The 26,345-nt window shown below is 44.0% G+C and overlaps 1 protein-coding gene across 2 annotated transcripts in view; it reads left to right on the forward strand.

Moving 5' to 3' along the window:
• Positions 1-24,661, forward strand: part of LOC107384352 (uncharacterized) — a 27,100-nt gene extending 2,439 nt beyond the window's left edge. For both annotated transcript variants that reach the window (XM_015957580.3, XM_015957581.3), the window contains exons 2-10: positions 7,641-7,802; positions 8,053-8,250; positions 10,819-10,977; positions 13,890-13,967; positions 15,840-15,987; positions 17,747-17,791; positions 17,961-18,395; positions 19,951-21,359; positions 22,895-24,661. In XM_015957580.3, coding sequence (XP_015813066.1) covers positions 7,641-7,802; positions 8,053-8,250; positions 10,819-10,977; positions 13,890-13,967; positions 15,840-15,987; positions 17,747-17,791; positions 17,961-18,395; positions 19,951-21,359; positions 22,895-22,936 — 2,676 coding nt within the window. In that variant the 3' untranslated portion in view covers positions 22,937-24,661. The remainder of the gene's footprint in view (positions 1-7,640; positions 7,803-8,052; positions 8,251-10,818; positions 10,978-13,889; positions 13,968-15,839; positions 15,988-17,746; positions 17,792-17,960; positions 18,396-19,950; positions 21,360-22,894) is intronic.
• Positions 24,662-26,345: the final 1,684 nt, after the last annotated feature.

Below are 26,345 nucleotides of genomic sequence, written 5' to 3' on the forward strand. Positions count from 1 at the left end.
ACAGTCATTAGCGTTCGTGCTTCCAGTCTCCGTGTCTGCAGCCTCCTCAGTCTCAGAAAAGCTGAAAAAACTCCTCTTACTCAGCACCGAGTTTAACCGGCGATTTTCCAACTTTGAAGCCCAGAAATTGAGATTTTAACTGCTCGGTAATCTGTTCGTGGTTGACGTGGAAAGCACACCAACCAACCTCCCGACGAAGCCGATTGAACTCCAGTGACACGCTCAGTCAGGTCAAAGCGTGGCTGTGGCTGCTGCAGTTTTTATCGTTCCTCCCCGACTCATTGACCTAAGTCCAGGCTAGCTGCTCAAAGCTCTCCATGCTAGGCAGCACATACCTGTGTGATCACAGCTCAGAGCCACGCTCAGAGATGCAGGAATCTGGCTGGAACCATTGGGCATACGAGTAAATCAGACTGGAGCAAACGGAGCTTGAATAGTTGCGGTTTTGACGCACTTTTTCTACTCAAAGGCATAAACGTTAATAGCTGTGATATTTCATTGTCGTTGAAATAATTTATTATTCTTTGGCTTTTGTTGTTGCTGTGAAAAGGATTTCCTGTTTTTAAAAAAATAAACTTGAAAGGCTATAAATAAATGGAAATAGAACAAAAGTTCACTCAGTTTGGCCATTTGGGTGTCACGGCAGCAATGCTATTCATTGCAGAAGCAAAGAGCTGGAATAAAAAATAGGAATCAAGAGTAAACAACAAGAAAACATGTATCAGAAATATTTAAAAGATTCAAACACTTACAGATTTTTATTTCAAAAACTCCTGAATGTATGACATTTCAAGTAATAAAAAGATTTTAAAGTGTTTATTGAGACTTAATAACTACCAAACGTGTGTTTTATTTCAAATTTACTAGCTTGTGTGTAATTTGGTTATTTCTGAGTCGGTGTTTATGCAAAAATAGTTTGGTTTCCAAATGAAAAGACTCTACAAGGGAATATGTACACATTTGCAGTCAGTTTTCCTATAGATAATTGAGTTTGGCCAAGAACTTTGTCTTCGTTTTTTTGTGGTGCCACTGAAGACGCGGCTGATAGGTGGGTAACATCTGATAAGTGGTGATGTGATGTTTGAAGCCGAGGCTTTGAGCATCAAGGGAGCTAAAGCCCGGACTCAAAACTTGCACAAAACTGTCACCAGTGACAGATAGGTTACATGACTGGTTTACTCGCTGTCTCACATTTCAGCTGAAATTTTCGGAGCATTCATTGTGGTTGCAGGTGGTAGTTTGGTTCAGAGGTCCAAGTAAATAAAATCATAGAATGCATTAGCAGTAAAATGATGTAAATGAATTGCATAATTTACTGTAGAATAGAAGTTGAAGTCAAAGTCCCATTGGTTGTCACACACGATGTGTGTGCGAAATTTGTTCTCCGCATTTGACCCATCCCCAGGGGGAGCGGTGAGCTGCAGACATAGCCGCGCTCAAGAACTATTTGGTGGTTTAACCCCCCAATCCAACCCCTTAATGCTGAGTGTCAAGCAGGAAGGCATTGGGTCCCATTTTTTCAAAGTCTTTGGTATGACCCGACCAGGAATCGAACCCTGATCTCCCAGGCTCAGGGCGGACACTCTACCACTAGGTCACTGAGCTGATGAGAAGTGGCAGAAGAAGTATAATTAGTAATAGTGTTGGTAATTTAGCTGAAGTAGTAGAAGAGAGCCACCTCAACTGGCTCCTCTCGATGTGGAGGAGCAGCGGGTCTAGTCAGAGCCCCTCCCAGATAATCAAGCTTCTCACCCTATCTCTATGGGAGAGTTCAGCCACCCTGCGGAGAAAACTTATTTTGGCCACTTGTATCTGCTATCTCGTTCTTTCGGTCACTACCCATAGCTCGTGACCATAAGTGAGGGTAGGAACGTAGATCGACTGGTAAATTGAGAGCTTTGGCTTCCAGCTCAGCTCTCTCTTCACAACAACAGACCGGTACAACACCCACAACACTGAAGTTGCAGCACCAATCCGCCTATCGATCTCATGCTCCATCCCTTTTGATCAAGGCCCAGAGATACTTAAACTCCTCCACTTGAGGCAGAACCTCATCCCTGACTCAGAGAAGGCATTCTACCTTAGAGGAGCTGATTCTCATCGCAGCTGCTTGACACTTGCACGTGAACCGCTCCAGCAAAAGCCAGAGATCACGTTCTGATGAAGCCAACAGGACCACATCGTCTGCAAAAAGCAGAGACCCGATCCTTAGGCCACCAAAACAGATCTATGGTCTATGTTTTCCTCCCTTTAAACATTTTCCTTTGTCTTTCCTTTCTGCTTCCTTTTGATGTTTATATCAAAAAACGACGTCGCCTTCAGAACTGAAGATAAAAGCTTTTATGAAGCAAGCTGCTTCTTTCTCTTATTGGAGCCACTAGGATAACTCCATGTCATGCTTAATGTTTTGACTATCGCTTTGAGTTTGTTACGAACACTCCCGCCTCTCTTATTATTATTATTTGTGGTCTTATGGCACTTGGAAAACAACAATTTGGTGCATTACTGCCACCAACTGGATTGGAGTGGAATGACAACCAATCACTTCCAGTTTGTGCATCACCATCTTCATAATCCTCTTATGACCATAATTATAACAGGGCTGCCTGGTATTTTTTTAATCTGATGGCTGTAAAATTGTAATCAAAAGTACAAAGTGGGTGTAACTCTTCTCCTTTTTTCAGAACAACCTCAGCTTTCAGTGTATGGTTTGTACTTAGAATTTATTTCTATTAAAGCCTTTAAAAATCAGCTTAAAAGTGAAAAAAGAAAAAAACGGATTTGGATTTTTTACATTTATTACTGAACAGGAACTTCTAAATTACTCGGCAAACAATGTAAACTTTGATCTGTAATGCATCTATTTTTAAAAAAGTTTGAGCCTTGGTATCATTTTTTTTAGCTGTTTTTAGGACCATTTATTTTGTAAACTTTCAGACGTTTTTATTTGATGTGGTAGACCTTGAAGCAGCTTCTCTCCAGCTGCAGGCAGAGTCCTGCACACCTCACACTGCCATGGGATGCTTCTCTCGCACACCGTGCACTGCTATACCAAAAACTTTTCTTTTAGCAAAAATAACTATTTATTGTAAAAAGATAAATAATGCTGGAATGAAGCTGAATCTTACAATTAGCAAATAGTTGAGGGTTGTTCAAATAAAAAAAAAAATAAAAAAATAAAGACTGAACAAACATTCATATCCTAGTTCACCAGAGATATGTCCTTCTTCGTGGTCACTGTCTTCAGATTTAAGCCTTCTGGGACACCTAATGGATCGTGTTGATTTTCTTTGAGGCATTTCCATAATTTCATGCCGGCTTTTTATGCTAATTAGCTTCCCCGTTCCGTTATCCGCTTTCACCGCGGCGCTGTGCTCCGTTTCAATCAGGCTGAACAGCAGGATTTCCCCTTGTAGCGATATTGTCCATAACTCTGATTGCTTCATGCTATAGATCAATGGAAAGCTGCTTTAATGTAGGCTACTTTTAGGAACCGTTGGAATTATTTGAACCTGATCAGCCATTCAACAGTTATAAAACGGAGCATTTTGGATGACAAACTCAGCACGTCTTTGAATCTGTGTTGTGATTTGTTGCGCTCAAGACAGGAAATCCCGGTGGCTACCATAATGCATTGTATACCGTAAATCCTCTAATACAGGCCTGGGCCTGTATTTGACTCAAGCTCATCAAGCTCCAGGCCTTTATTGGAAGGAGGACCAGAATTAGAGGCAGGCCTCAATTTCTATTTGAGCAAAATGAACTAATGGTTCGCTGGAGTTTTTGACAATTAAAATTGCGCCCACATTTTCAAAGTTAAACACATTTCTTTTAACAACGGTAGTTTCTGCTTCAGCCCTCTCCCCCTGCGCAGCGGCCACAAACTCACTGATGCGTCTGCATCCTCTCAGAGTTCCTGCTGCTCTAAACATTAAAATAATTATTTCATTTTCTGTTCCTCACTTCTGATTACCTTCAATGGTGTCTGTTTGTTGCAACCACCAGGTACAAAAACGAACTTGTTTTTATTTGACTATTTTTCTTTCCTGTCTGTTTATTATCTTCCTGCATCTCCTCTCAATCCTAAAGAAAACCTGCTACCTGGGTTCATATATATTCACCTTATGAGTTACCTTTGAACTGCAGTTCTAAAAGATCTACCGACCGCAAAAACAGCGGAGTGCCGCTGCTCGCCGGCCACATCAGTTAGGTGCGTCACCGAGGACAAAACAGGTGATGCGCCCCGATCCACAGCAGCGAAAAGCATCAGGCACAAATAAAAGAATAAAAGACAGAAAACATAAAAGGAAATGAGCCAACATGAACAATCGCGTGTTGAATTAGTTTTTGAGGTGGCGACACCTGATTTGATCATGTTACTGTGGCCGTGCTCAGGATGCAGATGTCTGGAGCGTGTCAACAATCAGAGCTTTGCATGCGCAAGCTGGTTAAGGTTAGGATGGGGGTGAGGGGAAGGTTAAATTGCAAGAGGGTAAACGTCACAATTTGGTTAAATGTCCGTTTTACGGCGGGTGTCAGTACCGACGCTCTGGCACAGCGCGTTGCTTCCCAACGCGCAGGAGCTGACAGCAGGCTGCTGTCTTTTCTGTGGACTGCATCTTGCCGGTCATTATCACGTGGCAGCGACTAGTTGATGACAGGCATAAAAAGTCACTATAGAGCGGTGAAGTCGACTAGTGACTAGTTCATACAACCCCTACTGCTCCCTAGAGTGTTCTGCAGCATAATCAGCACGTTCTCTTTTAACTTGATGTCAAATTTTCGCCTCCTCTTCGTCTCCGCACGGTTAAAGTTACCTTTGCGGTCTATCACTGGCAAATCAAAAGTGAGACGATGACACAACCGCCCCCGTACTTGCTTGTTACCACATTCCACCCGGCCACAATAAAAACCCGGCCATTATTCACCTCCGCCGACTCCGACACCGGCCAAAATATGATACCCGGCAGTTAATTAAATACAGGCTAATATTAGAGGATTTACGGTATGCACGAAACGCCCCATTTTTAATCTTTTCAGCACTTTTGGAATTTTAATGATATCTTGAACGGTTCAGGAATTATGGTAATGAGAAGCATGTCCAATCCCGTCTGCGGTGACAGTTTGGTAATAAGAATATTGTGGCATTAATAGAGGGGTGCCGGCGGTCAGGGCTAGGGGGCCCCCCAACACAAGCAGTCCCCAGGCAGCCGCCGACCTATGCCTAATGGTAAAACCGCCTCTGCATGTAGGTCAATCTGTAGGTGAAAACTGACCATTTCTGGACATTACACCCTCAACACCCTGGCTGCGCCTAGAAATCCTGTCCATAAAGGTTATGAACAGAATTGGTGATAAAGGGCAGTCATGGCTGAGCTTAACTCACTGCCGGCAATGCAGACCAAGCTCTGGCATTGGTCAAACAGGGACCTAACAACCCATGTCAAAGGGCCTGGTACCCCATACTCTCAGAGTACTCCTACAGGGCCTCCCGAGGTAGATTGGTTGGGCAAACTCGCACTCACCCTCCAGGACCCCCTAAGGGTATAGAGCTGGTCCACTGTTCCACAGCCAGGACAAAAGCCACATTGTTCCTCCTGAATCCAAGATTCAGCTATCTGAAGGACCCTCCTCTCCAGAACCCCTGAACAGACCTTACCAGGGAGGTTTAGGAGCGTAGTTGGAACACACACTGCGGTCCTCCTTTTTAAATAAGGGGACCACCACCTTGGTCTGCCAATCCAGTGGAACTGCCCCCGATGTCCACGCAATATTGCAGAACCGCATGAACCACCCCAGCCCTACAAGATCCAGCCTTGAGAAGCTTTTTGATCAACTCAGTGACCTCAGTTCTAGAGATTGGAGAGTCCAACCCAAAGTCCCCGGACACCACTTCTCCACTGGAGTCGAGATCAGCAGCAGAGTAGTAAAGAGTTAAAGCATTAAACATAAAAAATACTTTGCACCAGACTTTAACATACTTGGACCTTTTTTTTTCTCCTGTAAAAAATAAAATAAAATAAAAGTGACCAAACAGAAATCTACAGAATGTTTAAAACACATCTGGTAACACTAAGGTGTATTCTGTTGGAAAAGAAATTATCCTTCTTAGTAGAACAAATAAAACTGTAATGAGTGTTAATTACATTTAATTAATGACCATAAGAGATTAAAAATTTATATCGAGTATGAATTCCATCTTATGGACACTGGGTTATTTAAATCAGAAGATTGGATCTTTTTATTGCAGGGATTTAGATAACACCTTGTATTAACTGAGAGACAAAAGAAGAGAGAGACTTTCAAACGTTTAAGGAAATTTATTACTAAATAATTTTAAACTATTTAACAAGACTAACTCTCTAATGAAGGATGTTCTGTTTGAATGAGGTGTGAGGTGGTTGGTGTGTGTGTGTGTGTGTGTGTGTGTGTGTGTGTGTGTGTGTGTGTGTGTGTGTGTGTGTGTGTGTGTGTGTGTGTGTGTGTGTGTGTGTGTGTGTGTGTGTGTGTGTGAATGAGTGTCAAATTCAGAACCCTCATATCCGGAGAACCAAAGTCTGAGTGGGAGATGATGTTTTGCTCCTAACTGATCAGAGTTTGAGACTCGTAGTCATAAACACATGAGACGCCATTTATGTCGCATCCACATACCCTCAGTGAGACCTCCGCACAGATCCGGATGCCAGGTCCACGACCCTCCTCTGGTACTGGAGCCGTTGGAACAGCGTCACAGCACGACAAACCAGTCTTTGGATAGTCTCCAGGTAAAAAGCGACAGGTGTTTCACAGCGTCAAAAGGGGACCCTCCTTGGGTCAGCGAGTTCAGCTTTTATTCTGAAAGGTACCGTTGCTTGGTTGGCAACAAAACAACAGATTTTTCCCAGCTTGAATGGTGCTCAGCTTAAAAAGAGAAGTACAGAATGGCCGGTCCTACTTCACATAACATGCGGTGAACTTCATGGGCTCTTGAGACTTGAACTTAAGATGGCGTTGGAACTGTTTTGTTACTGTTTTATTAATCTGGATGTTTTTGTTTCTGGACGAATCAAAGCTGACAGATTTATAAACACCACAGAGACTCTACCACACTTCAGACTAGGAAGGTTCTGATTGGATCAGTACAGCAATGTGTCATGTGGTTGTTTTCCTTACATGTGTCAGTGTGTCTAGTGAACTATAATAAGTCATATTACTTATTAAAACATATTAATCATAATATTGTGATTTCACAGATCGGTCACATTGTGTTATTGACTAACAGTTGTTTTGATTAGCTTTATTGAAAATAGAGTTCTTTAGTTTAATAAAAGAAAAGAGTCTCTTCATCTTCTGTATTCATTGCTGGAAAGTAAACAGTTTAGAAGCGAATGCATGACCTTGAGGCTGTTTCATGCACTCTGGCGCGGTGTCAAAGGCAACTGTGGAAAAGGATAAATAACCTTGGAGGAATAGCTCCTTCATCACGTTACAAAACCCTCAGCTCTGAAGACATTATCTTAAAACTTGCTCTGTTCAATGAGCCAGTCACACCAGTCAGATCCACACCTAAGGTTCAACAACAGAATCAATCTGTGGGAAACGTTTCTGCTCTCCAATTATAAGAAATAATTCTGAGTGTGTGTGTGCGTGTGTGTGCGTAGGAGCTGGAGAATGCTGTGACCGTGGAGAACCTGGAGTTAGAGGAGCAGCAGTCGGACCGGAGGGAGCTGGAGGAAACTTTGGTGAAATTAGACAAACACAAAGAAAAGCTGATTCAGCAGATTAAAGCCACCAAACAGCTCTGCTATGAGGAGAGTCAGAAGGTAACAACAGCCGGTTCTTCAGTTCATTCTGAGCTCAAATGGACCTCACGGTAAAAGTGACTGGATTTGGAGAACGCCTGTAGATTTACTTAAAACACAAGTTACATTCATAAGACTAGCTTCCCCAACACTGCACATGGTTTATCAAAACACCACAGCTGTTGTTTTTGTTTGATCTCAAAACGCTAAGAATGTATAAAGGTCAGTTTTCATATTAATGCTAACTGATATGATTATTTGTCCCTAATAGATCCTGTCTCTACAAGCAGAGGAGGTGCAAAAGGAGAGTCAGGTGGAAGAATATGAAAGAGAACTTGCCAGAGCCAGGTGGAGGCTGAAGAAGCTCAGAGAGGAGGTGAAACAAGCTAAACTGAAGGTGGAAGAGGCGGGAGAACGTAACACACCCCTGAAGGACTCCATCAGACAGTCCTATGAAGAGATCTTGCAGGTCAGTTTTTGTTCACACACACACACACTAACACACACACACACACATGCACACAAGTCACAAATCATACAGGTTTTTTGTTATCATTTTTCTGTTCACAACCAGTGTTGGGAGTAACGCGGTACAAAAGTAATTAATTACTGTAATGCATTGCTTTTTGCTGTAATGTGGTAATGTAAGGCATTACAGGGAAAGAAAATGGTAATATTTACTCGGTACAATTGTCAGTAACGCGGTAATTACAATGCATTTTTAAACCCAGAATCAAGATGTGGATTTCCTAAAAATTACAATTGTGGAAAGCCCAAAATAAAGACCCAGTATCCACGTATATGATGTCATTGCTTTGCGGGCATTCTATAAGTACGCAGCGGTAATGGCTCAAATACTCCAGCTGCGTCCTGCGTGCGGCCGCTGTTATATTCACAAAATCGCTCCACCAAAACAAAAAAATTCACTTGCGATCGTTCATATCAGCCCATATTCTCTGTACTTTCTGTACTTTTCTGACGTGCTTTGCCTCAGCTGAGTTCATAATCTGTGCCCTCGCCAAGTGATTTCAACTCATTGCTGCTGGAGCGCAGCGCATATTAAGCTTTTTTATTTTGCGTTCAGTAGATCCCTTTGGCTGATTAGTTAGAAAGTAGGAAATCTAGGAAACAGTTTTTCTGGAAGACGGAGAAAACATGCAGCATGCAGCAAGGTTAGAGAGAGAAAGGGCAGGAAATTATTCAAATAAAATCAAGAAAACAAAACAAAGTGCTTGAGAAGAAAAAAGAAAGTAGGTAGATTTATCCCCAATACACATTTTTAGCAGTGAAAAGCAATAATATATAAGCATTTAATATTTATACATGTGATAGAATCAGATCACCCCAGAAGTCAGTCCCACATTCAGGGCCGTATCAAGGCATTTGCGGACCAAGGCAAATACAGGCTTGGAGCCCCCACTACCTCACTCGCTGCTCAGTTAATATAAGATGGCGGCGTGCTGAGAGTACAGATTGTTGTTGCTTTTATTTAATAAAGAACTGTTATTATATCTGACTGTTTTTAACAACAATCCTAGCTCAGACAACACATCACCTTCCTCTGGATGTGTCATGAGTTCACTGAGCGTCTCATGACCAGATTCATATTGAATTGTTTTGGTGAAAGTAACTTAAAGTAATGCAAAAATAGTGTAATGCCTTACATTTTAAAATCAGTAATATTGTAATGTAATCAATTACATTAAAATGATAATGCATTACAGTTTTGAAGTAACTTGCCCAACGCTGTTCACAACGGTAGTTTTGCTCCTATTGATGATCCATTTTACTGGTCATGTGAGAAGGTGTGATCACTGAGGTGTCACACAAGACTGCAGGACATTCTTTGGAAGACGCCACCGAGTGCAGCGACCCTGTTACTGCAGCACGGATGTAAACAGAATGCTTCTCTGGTCGTTTTAATGCTTTCTATCTCAGTGCTGCTTCTGTCCCAAACTTCATCGCCACGACAACATTTCTCAGCGTTCGCTTCTTGTCAAGTCATCCAAGCTCTGTAGTGAAGTAAACAAGCCGACGCCGTTCCACTTAACAACCAGGGTTCACTCACAATAGACCAAACATCAACGAGAGGACGTGAACCAAGAAAGGGAATAGAAATCACGGTTCCTATCATACACGTTGGGTTTTTTGTTGTAAATAAGTGAACGAGGTGGGTGGATTTCCATTTCCCATCAGCTGTTGATGCCCGCGGTTGGTGAGGTAGTTATGCTGTTCACCCTCTTTGTTGGCTGCAAGTTGAAGCGCCAGTTCTGAATGAAAATCAGTCTTTTCATAAAGAGTTACTGATTAGTGACTGGTAGCACCATCTCTGAAAGATATACGCACTGTAGGGGAACAACACAGAAAAGATCATCTGAGAGCTAACTTTCTAGTTAGTGGAGTGATGTGTGAGCGTTGCATTCCAGCTAAAGCTTGGTTTATGCTTGACGCATTCACTTTCCGCGCGGTGATGCGGCTCGCGGATGGAATGCGCTTCACAACTCGCAGCGTTTATGGTTCGTGCGGCTCGTCTCTGTGGTGAGCCACTATTCTCCCAAACTGTAGGGGGCAGCATGGAGCTCTATGGCAAACATCCAACACTGCATCGTAGTAGAAGTAGAAATTACTGTTTACAACATGGCATTTCAGCATTTTTAACAGCGTCCTCGTCTTTCCCGACAGTGCGAGCTATTTCTCTCCAAGAATTATTAACAACATGTTGATCACGGTGATCTCTGAGAGCTGAATCATACAAATGTCTGTATTTACGAACCTCTGCCATACTAGTTCTTGCCGGTCCGCCATGTTTTTCCGCGTCCGTCCGCGTGGTTAGAAATTTTCCGAGGTGCACGTTACGGAAATTCTGGGCCGTCCGGAGGCGCGGTGGAGGGGCGTGGTTGTTAAAATGACAAAAAATGACGCAACTTTTCCGCGCGGAGCCGTGCGGACCTCGCGGACGCGTCAAGCATAAACCAACCTTAAGAACCCAGATGTGCTGCTCCCCATTATGACTGTTTACTCCTGCTTTTTCTTGTAGGAAGAACACACCCTGTGTTCTTTGTCAGGAGGTGCAGCTTCTCCAGAAAGTCAGGTGGAGGGCTCAACATCTCCTGCAGATACCACTGAAGAAGATCCACTTCCCATGAGGCCGTGGGGAAGGAGCCAGTCCTTGCCTGCCTATGCTGACCTCATAATGGTGATTTCAAGGATTTAAGGTTTTGCTTTGACTAAATTTCTAACAGGAATGTTCTTCTTAGCAGAGGTGACTGATGGTTGCTCCACTCTTCAAGATGATCTGACTGAGGGGGTTGTCCTTCAGACTTGTCTTCCACCTTCACAATGAGTTCTTGATGAAGGATACTAGCGTCCATCTTATGATGGACTTTTCTAACCACCCTGGGATCCACGAGTCCATGGGACAGCAGCAGCTCAGGAGGTAGAGCGAGTTGTCCAGAAATCAGAAGGTTGCAGGTTCGAGCCTGGCTCCCACCAGAGAATGCTGCTGTTCTGTCCTTGGGCAAGACACTGAACCAGCTGATGATGGTTGAAGGGACTGATGGCACCAATGTTTGGCATGCCTCGCCCCTGTCACTGTGCCTCAGGACAGCTGTGGCTACACCATAGCTCATCATCACCAGTGTGTGAATCTGGGTGTGAATGGGTGAATGACTGATTGAGTTGCGAAGCGCCTTGGGGGGTTGTAGAACTCTAAGAAGGTGCTATAGTAAAACAGGCCATTTACCATGAGCCTGAGGTTTTCCCATCATTCCAGGCAGATTGTTGTGGTTGGTCTTTTAGTCTGCAGCAACCAACAGTTGGTGCTTGGCTCCTCTGGTGTTGCTGCCAACTCCAGTCGTGGTCTTGTTCGTGTATTGATCTTTGTGTTTATAGCTATGCGAGCTGACAGGGACTGCCAGAAAGTGATTGGCGGGAAGTTTCCCTGTTTTTATTGTCTGAGACATTAACTAAGCCAGGCGTGCGCGGTGTGATTTTATTTTTTACCGTTTTGAGCCGAATTTCCTCTCATGCGAGAATATTTGAGGTCGGGGAGAGTTTTGCGTTGTGCTTCGTGTAGTATACAGGGGGTAACGAGAATAGCACCACATGACCAGCTCCCAGTCACCAATCATGCCGTCACACAAATATCTAACACGTTTAATAATATGCATAATAATAATAATAATAATAGAAGCAACGCTCCGACCCAAAAGTACCAGAACCACCCACGCCGTGCATGCATCAACAAGGCTTGCCAGATAATTTCATATCAACACATTTTTCTTTTTTTTCACACTTTTCTCCACACACAATGACAAGGACTGTCAAGAAAGCGCGTTTGCCGTGTCTATGTCAAATCAAACAGATCCTAAAACGTTGTCTTACTTTAATTATTTTGTCTTTCTCCTCCAATCCCCACAAACGCCTTCGTGTCCTACGGCAAGCCCAAAGGTCAACAGACATCAATAACAACACAGTAGCCTCCAGGTCTTCCGGGTTTTCAAACTTGGAGGTCTGACATGTTGCTACCGCACGCACGGTATGAACAGTCATGCGGCCAGAGGCAAAAAGAGTACTAAAGTTTCCTACTCAAGCACGAGTACCAATACTTTGATCATTTTTTACTCAAGTACAAGTAAAAGTACTTGCCTAAATTTTTACTCAAGTAAAAATAAAAAGTATCGTAAATAAGATGTACTCAAAGTAAAAGTTACTTAGTTACATTTTTGTCAGCATAAAGATGGCTACATCAGTGCAAAATCACAACACCAGCTCACAGCACGCTTGTGTGTGCACTAGGGGTTGTACGAACTAGTCGACTAGTCGACTTCACGGCTCTGTAGTGACTTTTTATGCCTGTCATCGACTAGTCGCTGTCACGTGATAATGACTGACAAGATGCAGTCCTCGGAAAAGACAGCAGGTGATGAGCCCCTACGCGTCTGGATCGAGGCAAAGGCGACGCGCTGTGCCAGCGCGTCGGTACTGACACCGGCGGTAAAACAGACATTTAACCAAACTGTGACCTTTTCCCTCTTGCAATTTAACCTTCCCCTCACTCCCATCCTAATCTTATCCAGTTTGCGCATGCAAAGCTCTGATCGTTGACGCGCGCTCCAGACATTGCGTCCTGAGCACCACCAAATCAGGTGTTACCACCTCAAAAACAAATTAAACATGCAATCGTTCATGTCGGCTCATTTCCTTTCATGTTTTCTGTCTGTTATTTGTGCCTGATGCGTTTTGCTGCTGCGGAGCGAGGCGCATCACCTGTTTTGTCCTCCGGTGACGCACCCCCAAGATTCCACTATCTCCACTCCGCTCCGGCATGAACTCCGCAGCAAAAACGGTCCCGTTGTAGTCGGCCGGCGAGCAGCGGCACTCCGCTGTTTTAGCGGTCGGTAGATCTTTTAGAACTGTAGCTCAAAGGTAACTCATAAGGTGAATATATATGAACCCAGGTAGCAGTTTTTCTTTAGGATTGAGAGGAGATGCAGGAAGATAATAAACAGGCAGGACAGAAAAATAGTCAAATAAAAACAAGTTAGTTTATGTACCTGGTGGTTGCAACAAACAGACACCATTGAAGGTAATCAGAAGTGAGGAACAGAAAATGAAATAATTATTTTAATGTTTAGAGCAGCAGGAAAGGCTGCAGGCACATCAGTGAGTTTGCGGCTGCTGCGCAGGGGGAGGGGGGGGAGGACTGAAGTAGGATGCAGAAACTACCGTTGTTAAAAGAGATGTGTTAACTTAGAAAATGTGGGCGCAATTTTAATTGTCAAAAATGCAGCGAACCTACCGACCCACCCCCCCAACCCCACCCGCTGCTTCCGGCGTATGACGTCATCAACGACTAGTCGAAGTCGACTCAACTTTCATTACTTGACTGTCGACTTAAAAAAAATAAAGTCGTGCAGGCCCTAACACACACACACACACACACACACACACACGTGACCCCGATTTAGAGACTTGAGAGAGAACGAGGGCCTTTTGTTTCAGTTCAGCTCATGGCCAACAGGGTGAAAGCTAAACTGTTGCATTTGTCATTTGCTTACAGTTTAAAAATGTCTTCTTCCTTTGGTCTTCTCTGTCTGACTCAACCAGGGGGCTGATGGTTTAACTTTCTGCAATAATCTAGCAGGTACCAGAGAAGAAGATGACAGTGGGACCAGCTCTCCAAAGGTAACAGAACAATCACAGCTGTTTTAGCCAGGCTCGTACACCTGTGGCCACACCTGCTGTGTAAACACGTGATAGCATGTTCACAGTGACACACAGAGACGAATTAAATAAATGGACTACACTAGGCAGGCTGCATTTTTAGGGCCCCCCTCCATCGATGTTATTTAATGAATTGAAATCTGAAACTTACCAAAGTTAGCCTTGTCTTTGGCTACAAATTGGTTGTTTGTATGCCAAAATAAGTCACGTGTTGTATGTTAAACATTCTATCAGACATTTTTTTATATTAATTTATACATCATTACACAGCTGTATTAAATGCTAATAAATTATCCTCATCTTATCGATCGGGAGTGCCATTGTCAAGGTGGTACCAGTAAATAACCACTAGGTGCCATTAAACTATGTAAACAGAGCAAATATGTGTCTCTTATTTGCTCTGTTTATATTTAATCACTACATTTAATTAAAAAGATTTTCTGCAAAATACAATAGCTTACAACATTTATAAATGTTGACGAATTAATCACATGATGGTGGAAAGACATTCAAGAATAAATAGATGAATTTGAATGGACTGAAGCATGTCTTAAAGGTGCAAAAACAAACTATAAACACGCAGCTTAAATTATTACAGTATAAATTTAATACGATCTATAATCTTAAAAGAAAGTATTTTAATAAAATGAAAACGTTATCTTAAGTTTTGATCTTGCTTTATGCTCATTCAGGCTGTTATTGCCTCTGCTGAATCAGAAATTCTGTGTCAATTTTCTGAGTGTGGACTTATTGTTTTGCTGTATGAACATTAATAAAATTACTTGAAAAATAATTAATAAAACCAGCAACTCTTAACAAGGAAACCATTTAGCATGCTCCGCTCCGGGATAATCTTCAGCCTTCCAGCATCACAGGCCTCAGTCACAGCAGAAACACGTCTAAAGAAATGTTCCTTGGTTAAGCTTCAGTTTATGTCTCCAGATTTCCTCTGTGATGCCGAAGAATATCAAATATTTTGAGAGGGATGGTTTAGTGCAAAGTACTCACGCATCGTGTCATCAGTTTGGTACCACTTTGCAGGATCAGATGGGTAGCTAGTTGTTAACACCCTTTCTGGGTCTAGAGGCTCCTGTAAGACTATATTGGGCTCACTTCTGGCTGGCTGCTGTTCTTCCAGTTCGCCCTTCTGTGAAGGCGTTGATGTTGACGGCGTTGGCACTACAGCGTCTTCCGCCATATCTTTCACCGCATCTTCGGGCCGTGTCTCCTCCGGGTCTGACTTGGGCCCGGCCTCTGGCACTGCTGACTCGAGCAGGTTCACAGCTGTCGGACGGCTGCCCGAGCAGCCTGACAGAAACTTCTGTAAAGCCCCCCGCTGTCTCTTCTTTTGTTCCTCTTCATTTATTTATTTATTTTTTTACGTTTCGCCGCACCCGAAAGCATCGTGAAAGTTAGCCTACTCAAAAACACCTGCTAGCTTTGTTGTGTCCCGCTCTGACTCTGACCGCTTCTCTGACGTCCTTAATAGGGTGGCGCCTTAATGTGACGTAGCCAATGAAACGGTCTATGGTTAAGATAAACAGTGTCACTATTTTTAGTTAATTAATAAATATTGAAATAAATTGTAGGTAGGAGTCCTAGCTACAAATTCTATCATAGGACATTTGTACATTTAATTTTTAATTTATTTATTTTTAATTTTGTTCCTCTGTCTGGGCCCCATCCAGCCAATCAGGCCCTAGGCACGTGCCTACTTTGCCTTTGCGTTAATCCGGCTCTGGTGACACATTATTGCTTCAGAACATTTAGGCTACTGGTAATTTTCCTTTTTTGGTTTTGGATTATAACGTGTGATGTCACATCTGTGAGCAGGACATGGACAGATCTGACACAGAAGAAGACCCAGACGACAGAGAGATCCACACCAAGGAGAGAGAGGAAGGTTCTACTTTTGACCCCAAACCCCTTAGCCAACTGGACTTCTACCAGGACAACCCATTTACTCACTGCCAGACCGATGGTGCGTATCTACTTAGGCCTGATTTCTTCTGACATCTGTACGCTTTGCAAGTTCTCCCACTCTGAGCTGGAACGCTGTGACTGGGAAATGCTAAACGTACTTCACAAAGACTGAAATGTCAGATTTGTCCTTCACACAGAGAAACGGCCAGAAGCTGGTCTGCAACACTTTGTGCAAGCTCTGAATGTCCCTGAGATTAGTGACCCCTTATTGAAAAACCTTCTGCACTGTGATTTGAACTTTTTACCCTCCCACTGTCATCATGGGTGTGACCCCGCCAGGAAAGTTGACCACTGAGCAGGATTGATGGTTTATCCCTTGAGGTCCACGTGGCAGCAGTGGTGTGGTCTGATCTTTTAAAATGGGGTGGCCCAGGTAGTGCACCTCTTTGTGCATGGGTGGCACCAATGGTTATGCTTTTTCTTTTTGACCCCAGGCTTTTTGTGGAAAAGTATTTAAAGGAAATTCAGTGGGGTGGCCAGTCAGATTCCAAGGGTGGCATGTGCTACCCCAGGCCACCCCCTGAACACGCCCCTGCGTGGCAGGGGTGAGGTGGTGCTCACTCCTCACCCCTGCTGCCACGTGGGCCTCGAGGGATAAACCATCAATCCTGCTCAGTGGTCAACTTTCCTGGCGGGGTCACACCCATGATGACAATGGGAGGGCTAAATGCTACACCAATGCAACCCTGGAGCTTTTTTCCAGCCGTCATCAAATTACAATTGTTGGTGCTGCAGTAGTAGCTCGCAGGAGACACGGCACCCCCACACTCACTGATGGTAGACAGTAGTTACGTCCCTCCTTCCTTTGTTTTGGAAAAAGAAAAACTGATGATCCCCGCAGCAGCTGGATTTGTTTATGTTTTGGTTTTTTGTTTGTGTATTTAGCAGACGCTTTTGTCCAAAGCGACTTACAAGTGATATTCGGCATGTTGCCCTTGAGATTAACAACAAAAATAACAACAACTTGACATCAATCATGGAGAGGAGAGAACAAGGAGTGGACAGTAGAGAGGGGGGACGGGTGCAGGGAGGGTGCTAGTTTAGTATGGCGCAGTACGGGGGCCAAAATTAAGACTACAGCCCAGCAGCAGGAGGCTATATAAATTCCGAAGCAAATTACCGACCTGATTAATGATAAGCTGGCGCCGGTAACTGAGAGGCTGGCGCTGCTTACTGAGGAATAGCACCTTTACCGGCGTTACTACTAGATACGCTAGGGACTAGCAGCCCTCGGCTGGTCATTGACTGGTTCAAACCGTTCAAACACTCCCTCTGTTGTCTATTAGCATGGATAGGCTAGCGTTAGCCTGGACGGACTGGTGTTGGCATTGGAGAGGCTAGCCATTAGCGTGCCTAGGCATGCCACTAGCTGGATTTCCTACCTCCTCGACGGACCATTAGCATATAGGCTGGCATTTGCATCGAAGAGGCTAGCCATTAGCATGTCTCAGGGAGTCACTAGTCAGCTAGTGGCCAGCCTAGGCACGCTAATGGCTAGCCTCTCCGATGAATAACATGAATATCATGATGAAAATATGATTTCGAAAAAGTGAACCCCCAATTTTTTCTCTTATGATATGCTGTTAGATTATGACTGTTTGACTTTACAAATGGCACCCCATATTCATCTATAAAGTAGAATAATTTTTTGAGTTTCACCTGTATTAGACACAATAAATGTCCTCTAGAGCTAAGTGGATATTTGGACCATTTAACCAGTTCTTGTAATGCATATAATCTGTTTTCTAATTTCCTAGATGACCTCTTCCGTGAAGATATTTTCTCTACAACTGAATCATCTGGTGAGTAAAAATCTGTGTGATTTGTAAAAACGTGCATTTTCCATGTAAGAATATTTCCGTGCTTGTGACGTTTAACGTAAATGAAATGCAACCAATGACACCCATTTTTGAATTCATAACTTTAAGATTAGAAAAACCTGAAGTTCTGAGTACTTGTGATTTTTTCCAGATGCATTTGCTTCAGACCCGTTCAAAGGCAGCAATCCGTTTGCGGCAGATGTTTTGTTTCCAGAGGCACCAGCGAGCACCGCTGGAGGAGTAGAGCTTGTTGTTGATGAGGAGGCAGACACCAGCTTGTCTTGTGCTGAAAACAAAGCTTCAACAGGAACTCAGTGCTTTGAGTCAGAATTCCCAGATGAAGACAGTGACATAGAAATCAGCTACAGTAGAGAAGACTTGGAATCGGCTGCTGCAGGAAATGAGTTCTGTGGATTTAAACCAATACAAAGCTCATCCGAAGAACTCGTGCAGGTCTGGAAGACCCAGGGTCAACATTCTGTGGAATCCGACCCCAATGGTTATGAGCTGGAAGTCTGTCCTGCATCCCCTCCTCCTGACACAGAGGATAACTTTACTGCAACCCTAGCCATGGGACCACAGGAAGGTATTGTGTGTGTGTGTGTGTGTGTGTGTGTGTGTGTGTGTGTGTGTGTGTGTGTGTGTGTGTGTGTGTGTGTGTGTGTGTGTGTGTGTGTGTGTGTGTGTGTGTGTGTGTGTGTGTGTGTGTGTGTGTGTGTGTGTGTGTGTGTGTGTGTGTGTGTGTCATCGACATGTATACTGGACAATTCGTGTCCATAGGCTCCAATAATACGTTTTTAAACCAAAATGGGAGGTGGCCACCACCGCCATTTTGACCGTGTCACAGGTTCCGTCAAGCCCAGACAATTCCAAATAAGGGAAAAGAGGTGGAGCTGAGGGTGGGGCTGTAAGGCTGGGATCAAATGACGACACCCGTCGAACTGAAGAGATGTAGCTACAAGCTAACCCAAAGCTAACGCAGAGGTGGGAGCTAAGCTAATGGAGGTAGCAACCTAGCTACAACCGGAGTTAACTGTGCACAACACCAGAGCTTCTGAGTCAGAGATACGCCGGGCTGACCGCTGGGTAAAACCAGGTGGAACACAGAGGTCTCCCGAGAGCTCCATAAGCCGGCAACCGCACAGCAGACAAGCGCCGCTGCGATCTGAGATGCGCAGAGCTGCTGCTGAGCGGAGGGAGACCATACCGATAGTCGGAGCCCAGCTCCACCAACATGTTATATTTCAACCCATTTTCTAAAGTGCAGCATTATGTTAAATGCACTGGGTTTTACCCTATTACATTTAAATTTCATGGTTAAACAGTACATGTTAAAATCTAAGCTCAGCTAGTGCAAGAGCGGCAGGGACCTAAAATCATCGACATAAAATACATAAATATAATTTTACTTACCGACAAAAATGAAGTGGAGACTACTTGGACGCTCTATTAGTGCAATTAATGCCACAGCAAGTCATTTTGTCCAACAATTGCACAAAAAATATCCTAAAAGAACCCACAGATGCTACAACTAATGGTCTAAGTTGAGAGATTGAAAATGACCGAACAGTTTCCAGGCCAGACCGAGGCTCAGGCTGAGGCCTTTCCACGGAGCTAGCTCTGTGGTCACGTGGGTCTGATGCTCATTAATTATACAGAATTTTAGACTTTTAATACACTTAAACAGAAGAGTGAGAAAAAAATTCACCCCCCTCAGAGTTGTCATGAGTGTAAACTAGATCATTTAAACCAAAAACATGTTTTGGTACCAGGCTGTAAACATGTTTATTTCTGCTGTGAAATTGGTATTTTTAACATGGGAGTCAATGAGGATTTGCTCGCTTCTGACACCAGCCCCTAGTGGATGAGGGTGGAACTGCTATTTTTGTCACTTCCTGTTTTTGCTTCATATCCAGACCCGAATTATGGGGGCTTGGTGTGTGTGTGTGTGTGTGTGTGTGTGTGTGTGTGTGTGTGTGTGTGTGTGTGTGTGTGTGTGTGTGTGTGTGTGTGTTTAATCATACATCATAAAATCAAGTCTTGTATGTGGATGTCAAGAGAAGTCCAGTCACTGTGAAGAGTGAAGATTGGGTGACTGTTTTTGCATTTTCTGAATTTGTATTTTTGTGTTCTTCTGCTAGAATCTGACCCAGCGTGGCCGGTCCAGCCGCACAACGAACCTTTACAGCTGGAACAAGATTGGACAGATGGCATCGATGCAACTCTTCCTGGTGATTCGTTTTTTATCGTGGCAACCATGGACGTTAGTGACATCACAGACAAACCTCTAAACGCCACTACCCAGAACTTGTTTGAGTCTCAACATCCTTTGAGACGTGAATCAAAGGAACTCGACTTAGATCAGAGCAGTTTGGAGCTAAACTATGAAGCAGTCAGTCAGTCTTCTTTTGATCCTTATGGGTTTAAACTCAGTCCAGAGCATTCCGGTCACATCCTTCTAGACCCAGATGAATCAGAATTAAGCCCAGAACCTGTTGAAAGTGTCACAAGCTTTGATCCAACAGCTTCCTCTTCTTTACCACATGAACTGAACTTTGACCCTTATGGGTTTGACACCGCAGCCTCTCTAATGGTGCGTGACTCTGATCCTTATGGCTTTAAGCTCAGTCCCGCAGAGAATCAGGAGGTACTGGACATTTGTGGCCATGATGACTTAGAGGAAGTTGGTCTTTGTTCTTATGAAAATGAAGAGCAAATAGAAAACATTCCATTTATGAGTCAGGAAGTGTCAAAAACTCACACTTATGAAAACCAAGAAGTGATAAAGGATATTGACCACAGCCTCCAGAAACTGCCAGATGATAAAAACGGCGGGAAACACAACGTGACGGAACCGTCTGGTTATGAGAACGATGAGCTGGCCGATGACTTTCTGGACTTCAGCAGTCATGAAAATCAGGAGGTGGTGGATTCTTGTCCGGCTGCCAGCAAACAGAAACTAGTGGAACCTCTTATCTGTGAAAACCAAGAAGTGGTAGAAACCTGCGACCATGGCAATCAGGAACAGCTGAGTTTCTGCCATCCGGAAAACCAGGAAGTGTTGGATTTAGATTGCCATGAAAATCAAGCCCTTGTGGAGTTTTGCAAAGATGAAAGCCAGGAATTCCCGGGCAACCAGGAGGTACTGGACCTATTAGAAAAGGAAATCATTCCCAGAGAAAACAACAATCAGGTCACTGCTGAACCAGAACCCAACCTATGTTCCAGCAATGACAGCTCAGAGAGTGATCCAGCACCCGAAGACCTGGAACTCAGTAACATACATATCCGTCGTGTCAACATTTCACCCGCCACACTTAATAAAACTCTCAGCAACACGGTGTCCGACCAAGACTTCAGCATATCCGCCACTCAGACCAGTCACAGCCTGTTGGAAGGAGATCTGGCATCAGTTTTTGATGCTGGAGGATACATTGGTTGTCCTGACGTGGCTGATGACCTGGAGCCCCTGGACAGAGGGCAGGAGAACACTCTACCAGAACCAGTACAGCCAGTCAGACCAGTTAGGCCTCCTCGGCCATCTCTGAGGGTAAGTTAAACGTTCACGTTTTTACCCTGATGCTGTAACAACATCGTTTCTGTTGCAGCAGTCACAGATAAACTCACCTTTCCTTGTTTGCAGTTGGATTTTATTGTTTCTAATTTCAGAAAAAAACTAAATAAACTCGGGGCCTCCAAAAATTAAATGTTCAGAACAGAAAAGAAATAAGAAAAGAAAAAGCGCTAAGTGGTCACCAGTCACAAGTTCATTTTAAAAAACACTACTAGATGTGAAACGCTTCCACCTGAACACAGAGCGGTTGTATTTGTCCGATCATGTGACCTTCCTGCTAAAGGAGACACGGTCCCACCACATGAATAAAAACCGTTTTCATGGACCTACGTTTGCAGCCACCTTTTACTGAAGTGGCCGAGACTCCAGAGGTCTACTGGAAAGGCTTAAGCCCAGTTTTTACATCTCCATCTGTGGAGGTGTGGAGACACGCAGTGCCATTATCCATCAATGCAAGGGCTCTCTGACAGTCACACACGCACAGACAAAGCAGAGGCCATTTTTTAGCTATCTGTCGAACGCCGCAGAGGGCGCACGTCTGTGATTGGCCCAACAACAGCAGCATCAACTGTTTTTTTTCCTCAAGATCAAGCAGTTCCAGCTCAGTGAAGACTTGCTCTGTCGGCCTCTTGCTCCTTGAGTGGATTGGTGTTAACGAGCTTTTTATATAACTTTATTTAACAAAATAGAAACAATGACAAATTCCAATATCAACACAATAATCTAAATTGTCACCTCCTACTAGATATTTGCGTTTACACGCTGAAGTAAATAAACTGGTCAACCAGAGACAAGCAGATCCACAGACATCATTTACGTAGACGCCCCGTGGACTGGCGCTTCCTGTCCGGCCGCCATCTTAGATGGGTCTCCGTTTGACCCCACTACTTCTACCGAGGAAGCCGCTTACACAACTAAAAAACACATTTATTTAAGCTTTTTCCCAAAATCACACACATTGTATGGCATGATAGTTAAAATTGAAATATAATTAAACAAAATAAATAAAATATTAAATCCCAACAGGTAGGCTAGAAAAATCCTCCCACATGATCGGTTTTCAATCGTAGGCTGAACAAAAAACAGACATAGTTTCTCACTCTGCATGGATTCTGGAGAGTAAGGAGACCCATCCAATATGGCGACAGCACTGTTACGCCCTTCAGCTCCCAATGGGGCGTCTACGCATGCATGTCTATGGGCAGACGTGTTAGAAAAGGTCTGCGCCCCCTGCTGTCCTGGAGGAGAATCTCTTTGTTACACTGACGCACCAACGAAGAAGCATAATAGTAAAAGGTCTCACAATATGTGTGCGAGTGCAAACTTGTGCAAAATGTGATGTTTCCTTTGGAAATCTAACAGCAAGGGTCTAGAAATAAATCCTGGTACGTTTTTCCAGACATAAACTTCACCTTTAGATGAAAACTGCAGTTTTCTCTTGTCGTTTTCGATAACAGATGATTAATCACAAAAGCCAACTGTCTCAATAAATTTTTTTATTCTGTTTTCAGAGCAAGGGAAAACCCCAACTCTACAACATTGACCTGAAGTGACCTCTGCAGTATCTCACCACAACAAAGGAAATGAAAAAGATGGCCAGAAGTAAGAGGGTGGGTCAAAGAAGAGAGGGATGGGTGGAGTTGGTGGAGGAGTTGATTTTATTGTGATTGCTTTAATTTCATGGGAAGAAGCTGGAAGCAATATGTATACATATACAAGAGCCATGTGTAAAGGGCATTTATTCATTTAAACTATTTGTGGATGCCAGAATCAGATGTGGGCATGAGCTGGCCCACTTCAGAGCAAAACTAATGTCCCAGTGTTCAGTTGGCATGCTTTATTGGACGGTGTGTTAGTGGAACCTAGAAAAATGTCTGCAGGGGAGACTTTTCTGTGTTTTGTTCATTTGTGATGAGTCAGCAGGTGGTAGCCCTAATAGCAAGCAGTGTCATTCACCCTTCTCCCGAGTAGAAAGTAGAACATGTCTGACGGTCATGAGCTTTTATTTTAAAGACTCGGCTGGTGGAAAATACAGTGGAACATGTATTAGCTCACATCAAACCACAGGCCGGCCACTGCCAGTTCATCCACAAACGCCATGTTTTGTATTGAAAAGGGAAATGCTCATCTATCTTAGTGGTAAATGCGCACAACACTGATGTTTTTACTGTGAGTGTGAAGGGATACATATTTACGTCTGAAAGATTGTAAATCAGAAATAATCATCCTTCATCTAAGCTGTCACTGTCAGGGCTCCTGGGTCAGGGGTCAGGGGTCAGGGGTCCGGACCAAACTCTGGCTTTTAGGATGTATCAAATAGAAAATTGCGAGTTTGGTAAAAAGCTGATTTTAGGAAACCACGGTCTGAAAAAGTTATGAGGATGAACTAAATCTTCTGGTCATCTCATGTCTCTGCTCAGTATCGAACACCCTGAGCGTCGCCCAGTCTGAGTTCCAAATATTTGTAAAATAATTTTATCTGTGACTAATTTTCTTAAACAGCAGCTAAATCACCTGAAAAGTCATTTTTTTATAAGGCTTCCACACCAGCACCGGCTCTACCGTTCACATCTGCATAGCCTGGATTTTTTTCGATGCACAACTGGTCATTATTTAAGCTCTCTTCCCAAGGCGCTCTGCTTCAGGCTGAAGGGGTCCAACACACCCACTGCCGACTGATTGGCCAGATCAAATTCACGCCTACCATTAGGGGGGAGCCTCAGATTGGTGGATAAAATCAGCCAGCGGGTGCTTCCCGCATGCGCGATTCATTATCATTCTGGATCATGTGAAGAAAACGCCTCTGACTGAAGCCGTCTCTTTATTTGTGTTTCTGTCTGAGGAGCACACGCACACACACACACACACACACACACACACACACACACACACACACACACACACACACACACACACACACACACACACACACACACACACACACACAGACAGCGCTGCCACGCTTGAGCTGCGCCAGGACAGACAAAGCAGAGCAAGATGTCTCCAAAAGCAACACAGCACACGACCGCCTTTGGTTAATTGCACGTGTCTTGCACCATCCACGAGCTTATGACATCACTGATATCGTCGCGCCAATTTTGGAGACTGCCCGTATGCGTGACTCAGCATATGGACGGGATGTGTGTAATCAATTATGCAAAACCGTGACATAAAATGGAAGTTTTGTTTCATGTGATGAGTGTTTTACTGACTTCAGCCATTGCCAGGGGCACAGATTGTTTTAAATCTATCACAAGCAGAAAGCCTTAGAAACGTTAAACCTTTTTTACCTTTTGCAGTAAAAAAGAAAATGGTTTTGGAAGCCACTTGTGCATGTTTGACAGACCAGTAGCATGTATGTGTTGGAGGTGGTCTCTGGAGCAGAGCAGCCTAGGAACCATGCATTACGTCAAGCTGCTCTCTGTAGGTAGCCTTCAGAAGCTTTTTCTCCACGTTCCTCCTGCTGAGCCCTCTGACGACATATAGACACTGACGAGCTTCATTAGACAGCTGCTGTGGTGTTGGCTTTCCAGGAGAAGTCTTCTGAGGTTTGGACACTGAGATGTGGTGTTTAAATTTCTCTATGGAGGATGGGACTGGGTTTCTCCTGAGTCAATAACCATTTCTTTAGTTCTTGCTGAACTCCGAGTCAGAATGTTTTCAAACTGCATGTATCCAGTCTGCTTAGAGTCATCCTCCGTTGCTTTGAGTCCCATTATGGTAGTGCCATCAGTGAACTTGGAGGTGATTAAAGGGTGTGTTGGGGCAGTCTTGAGTTGAGCAAGAGTACTCTAAGGGTCATGCCTGAGGGGAGCTATTGCTGAGTGTGATGGGCTGTAGACGCAGGTCCAGCAGCTTAGCACCGATCTGAGGGTGTTAAAGCAACACTTTATAGGTTTCCTCACTTTTCCTTCCTACTGGTTGAAAGCCGAATTACAACTTTCATAAACAATCCTGCTGCAGGCTGTTGTAGCGTTGACAATGAGCTAACGCTAACACAAGCCAACTCATATGAGCCATGAAGTAAAAAGATCCTCACAGTTATTATTTACAAGTCTAGTGACAACAAAGCCAGGTCACCATCAGTCCGTGACTTCATACTGTAGCTTTCTTCAGCTCCCTCAAACTAGTGTAGGCCATGCTGTTGTTCTCTCTGGTTTTAACTCTTTGCTTCACCTCCAAAGACACAGGGGCAGCAGTAGCTCAGGAGGGTGAGCGGGTTGCCCAGTAATTAGAAGGTTGCAGGTTCGATCCCGCCTCCGGACAGAAAATTCTGCTGTTGTGTCCTTGGGCACACCTGCCCAATGGTGGTGGTCGGAGCGACCAGCGGCGCCTGTGCTTGGCAGCCTCGCCTCCGTCAGTGTGCCCCAGGGCAGCTGTGGCTACACTGTACCTCATCACCATCAGTGTGTGAACGTGTGTGTGTGAATGGATGAATGATTCACTGTAGTGTAACATGCTTTGGAGTCATCTGACTCTGGAAGGTGCTATACAAGTGTAGGTCATTATTATTAAACCATTACTTCTTGAGCTCTTAAGTGACAGTTGGCTAACTGCTATAAAGCAGGTACCGCCCTCTAGAGCGCTAACCTGAACCACCAAACTGTTCTTTGCTCAGGTCAGCTGAGGGCGAGAGTGCTGTTCAGTGTGAAGTTGCTGAACTAACTTTCTGGCTCAAGAATCATTGACTAGTTTCAAAGCAATAACTTAAAGTGTTACAAACTCATTTGTGTTGCTTTATACACCAAGATGACGTTAACTAAGAGCTGTTAGTGGGTTCAGAGATTGTGTGTGTGTGTGTGTGTGTGTGTGTGTGTGTGTGTGTGTGTGTGTGTGTGTGTGTGTGTGTGTGTGTGTGTGTGTGTGTGTGTGTGCAGCCCATCAGAGTGGGTTGTTGTTGTTTTATTTGCTGTAGATCTACAGACCTCAGCACGGTGGATGGTTTTAAGTTTAAAGCTTGGT

The sequence above is a fragment of the Nothobranchius furzeri genome, chromosome 11 (genome assembly GCF_043380555.1).
Source record: "Nothobranchius furzeri strain GRZ-AD chromosome 11, NfurGRZ-RIMD1, whole genome shotgun sequence".
Lineage (NCBI taxonomy): Eukaryota > Metazoa > Chordata > Actinopteri > Cyprinodontiformes > Nothobranchiidae > Nothobranchius > Nothobranchius furzeri.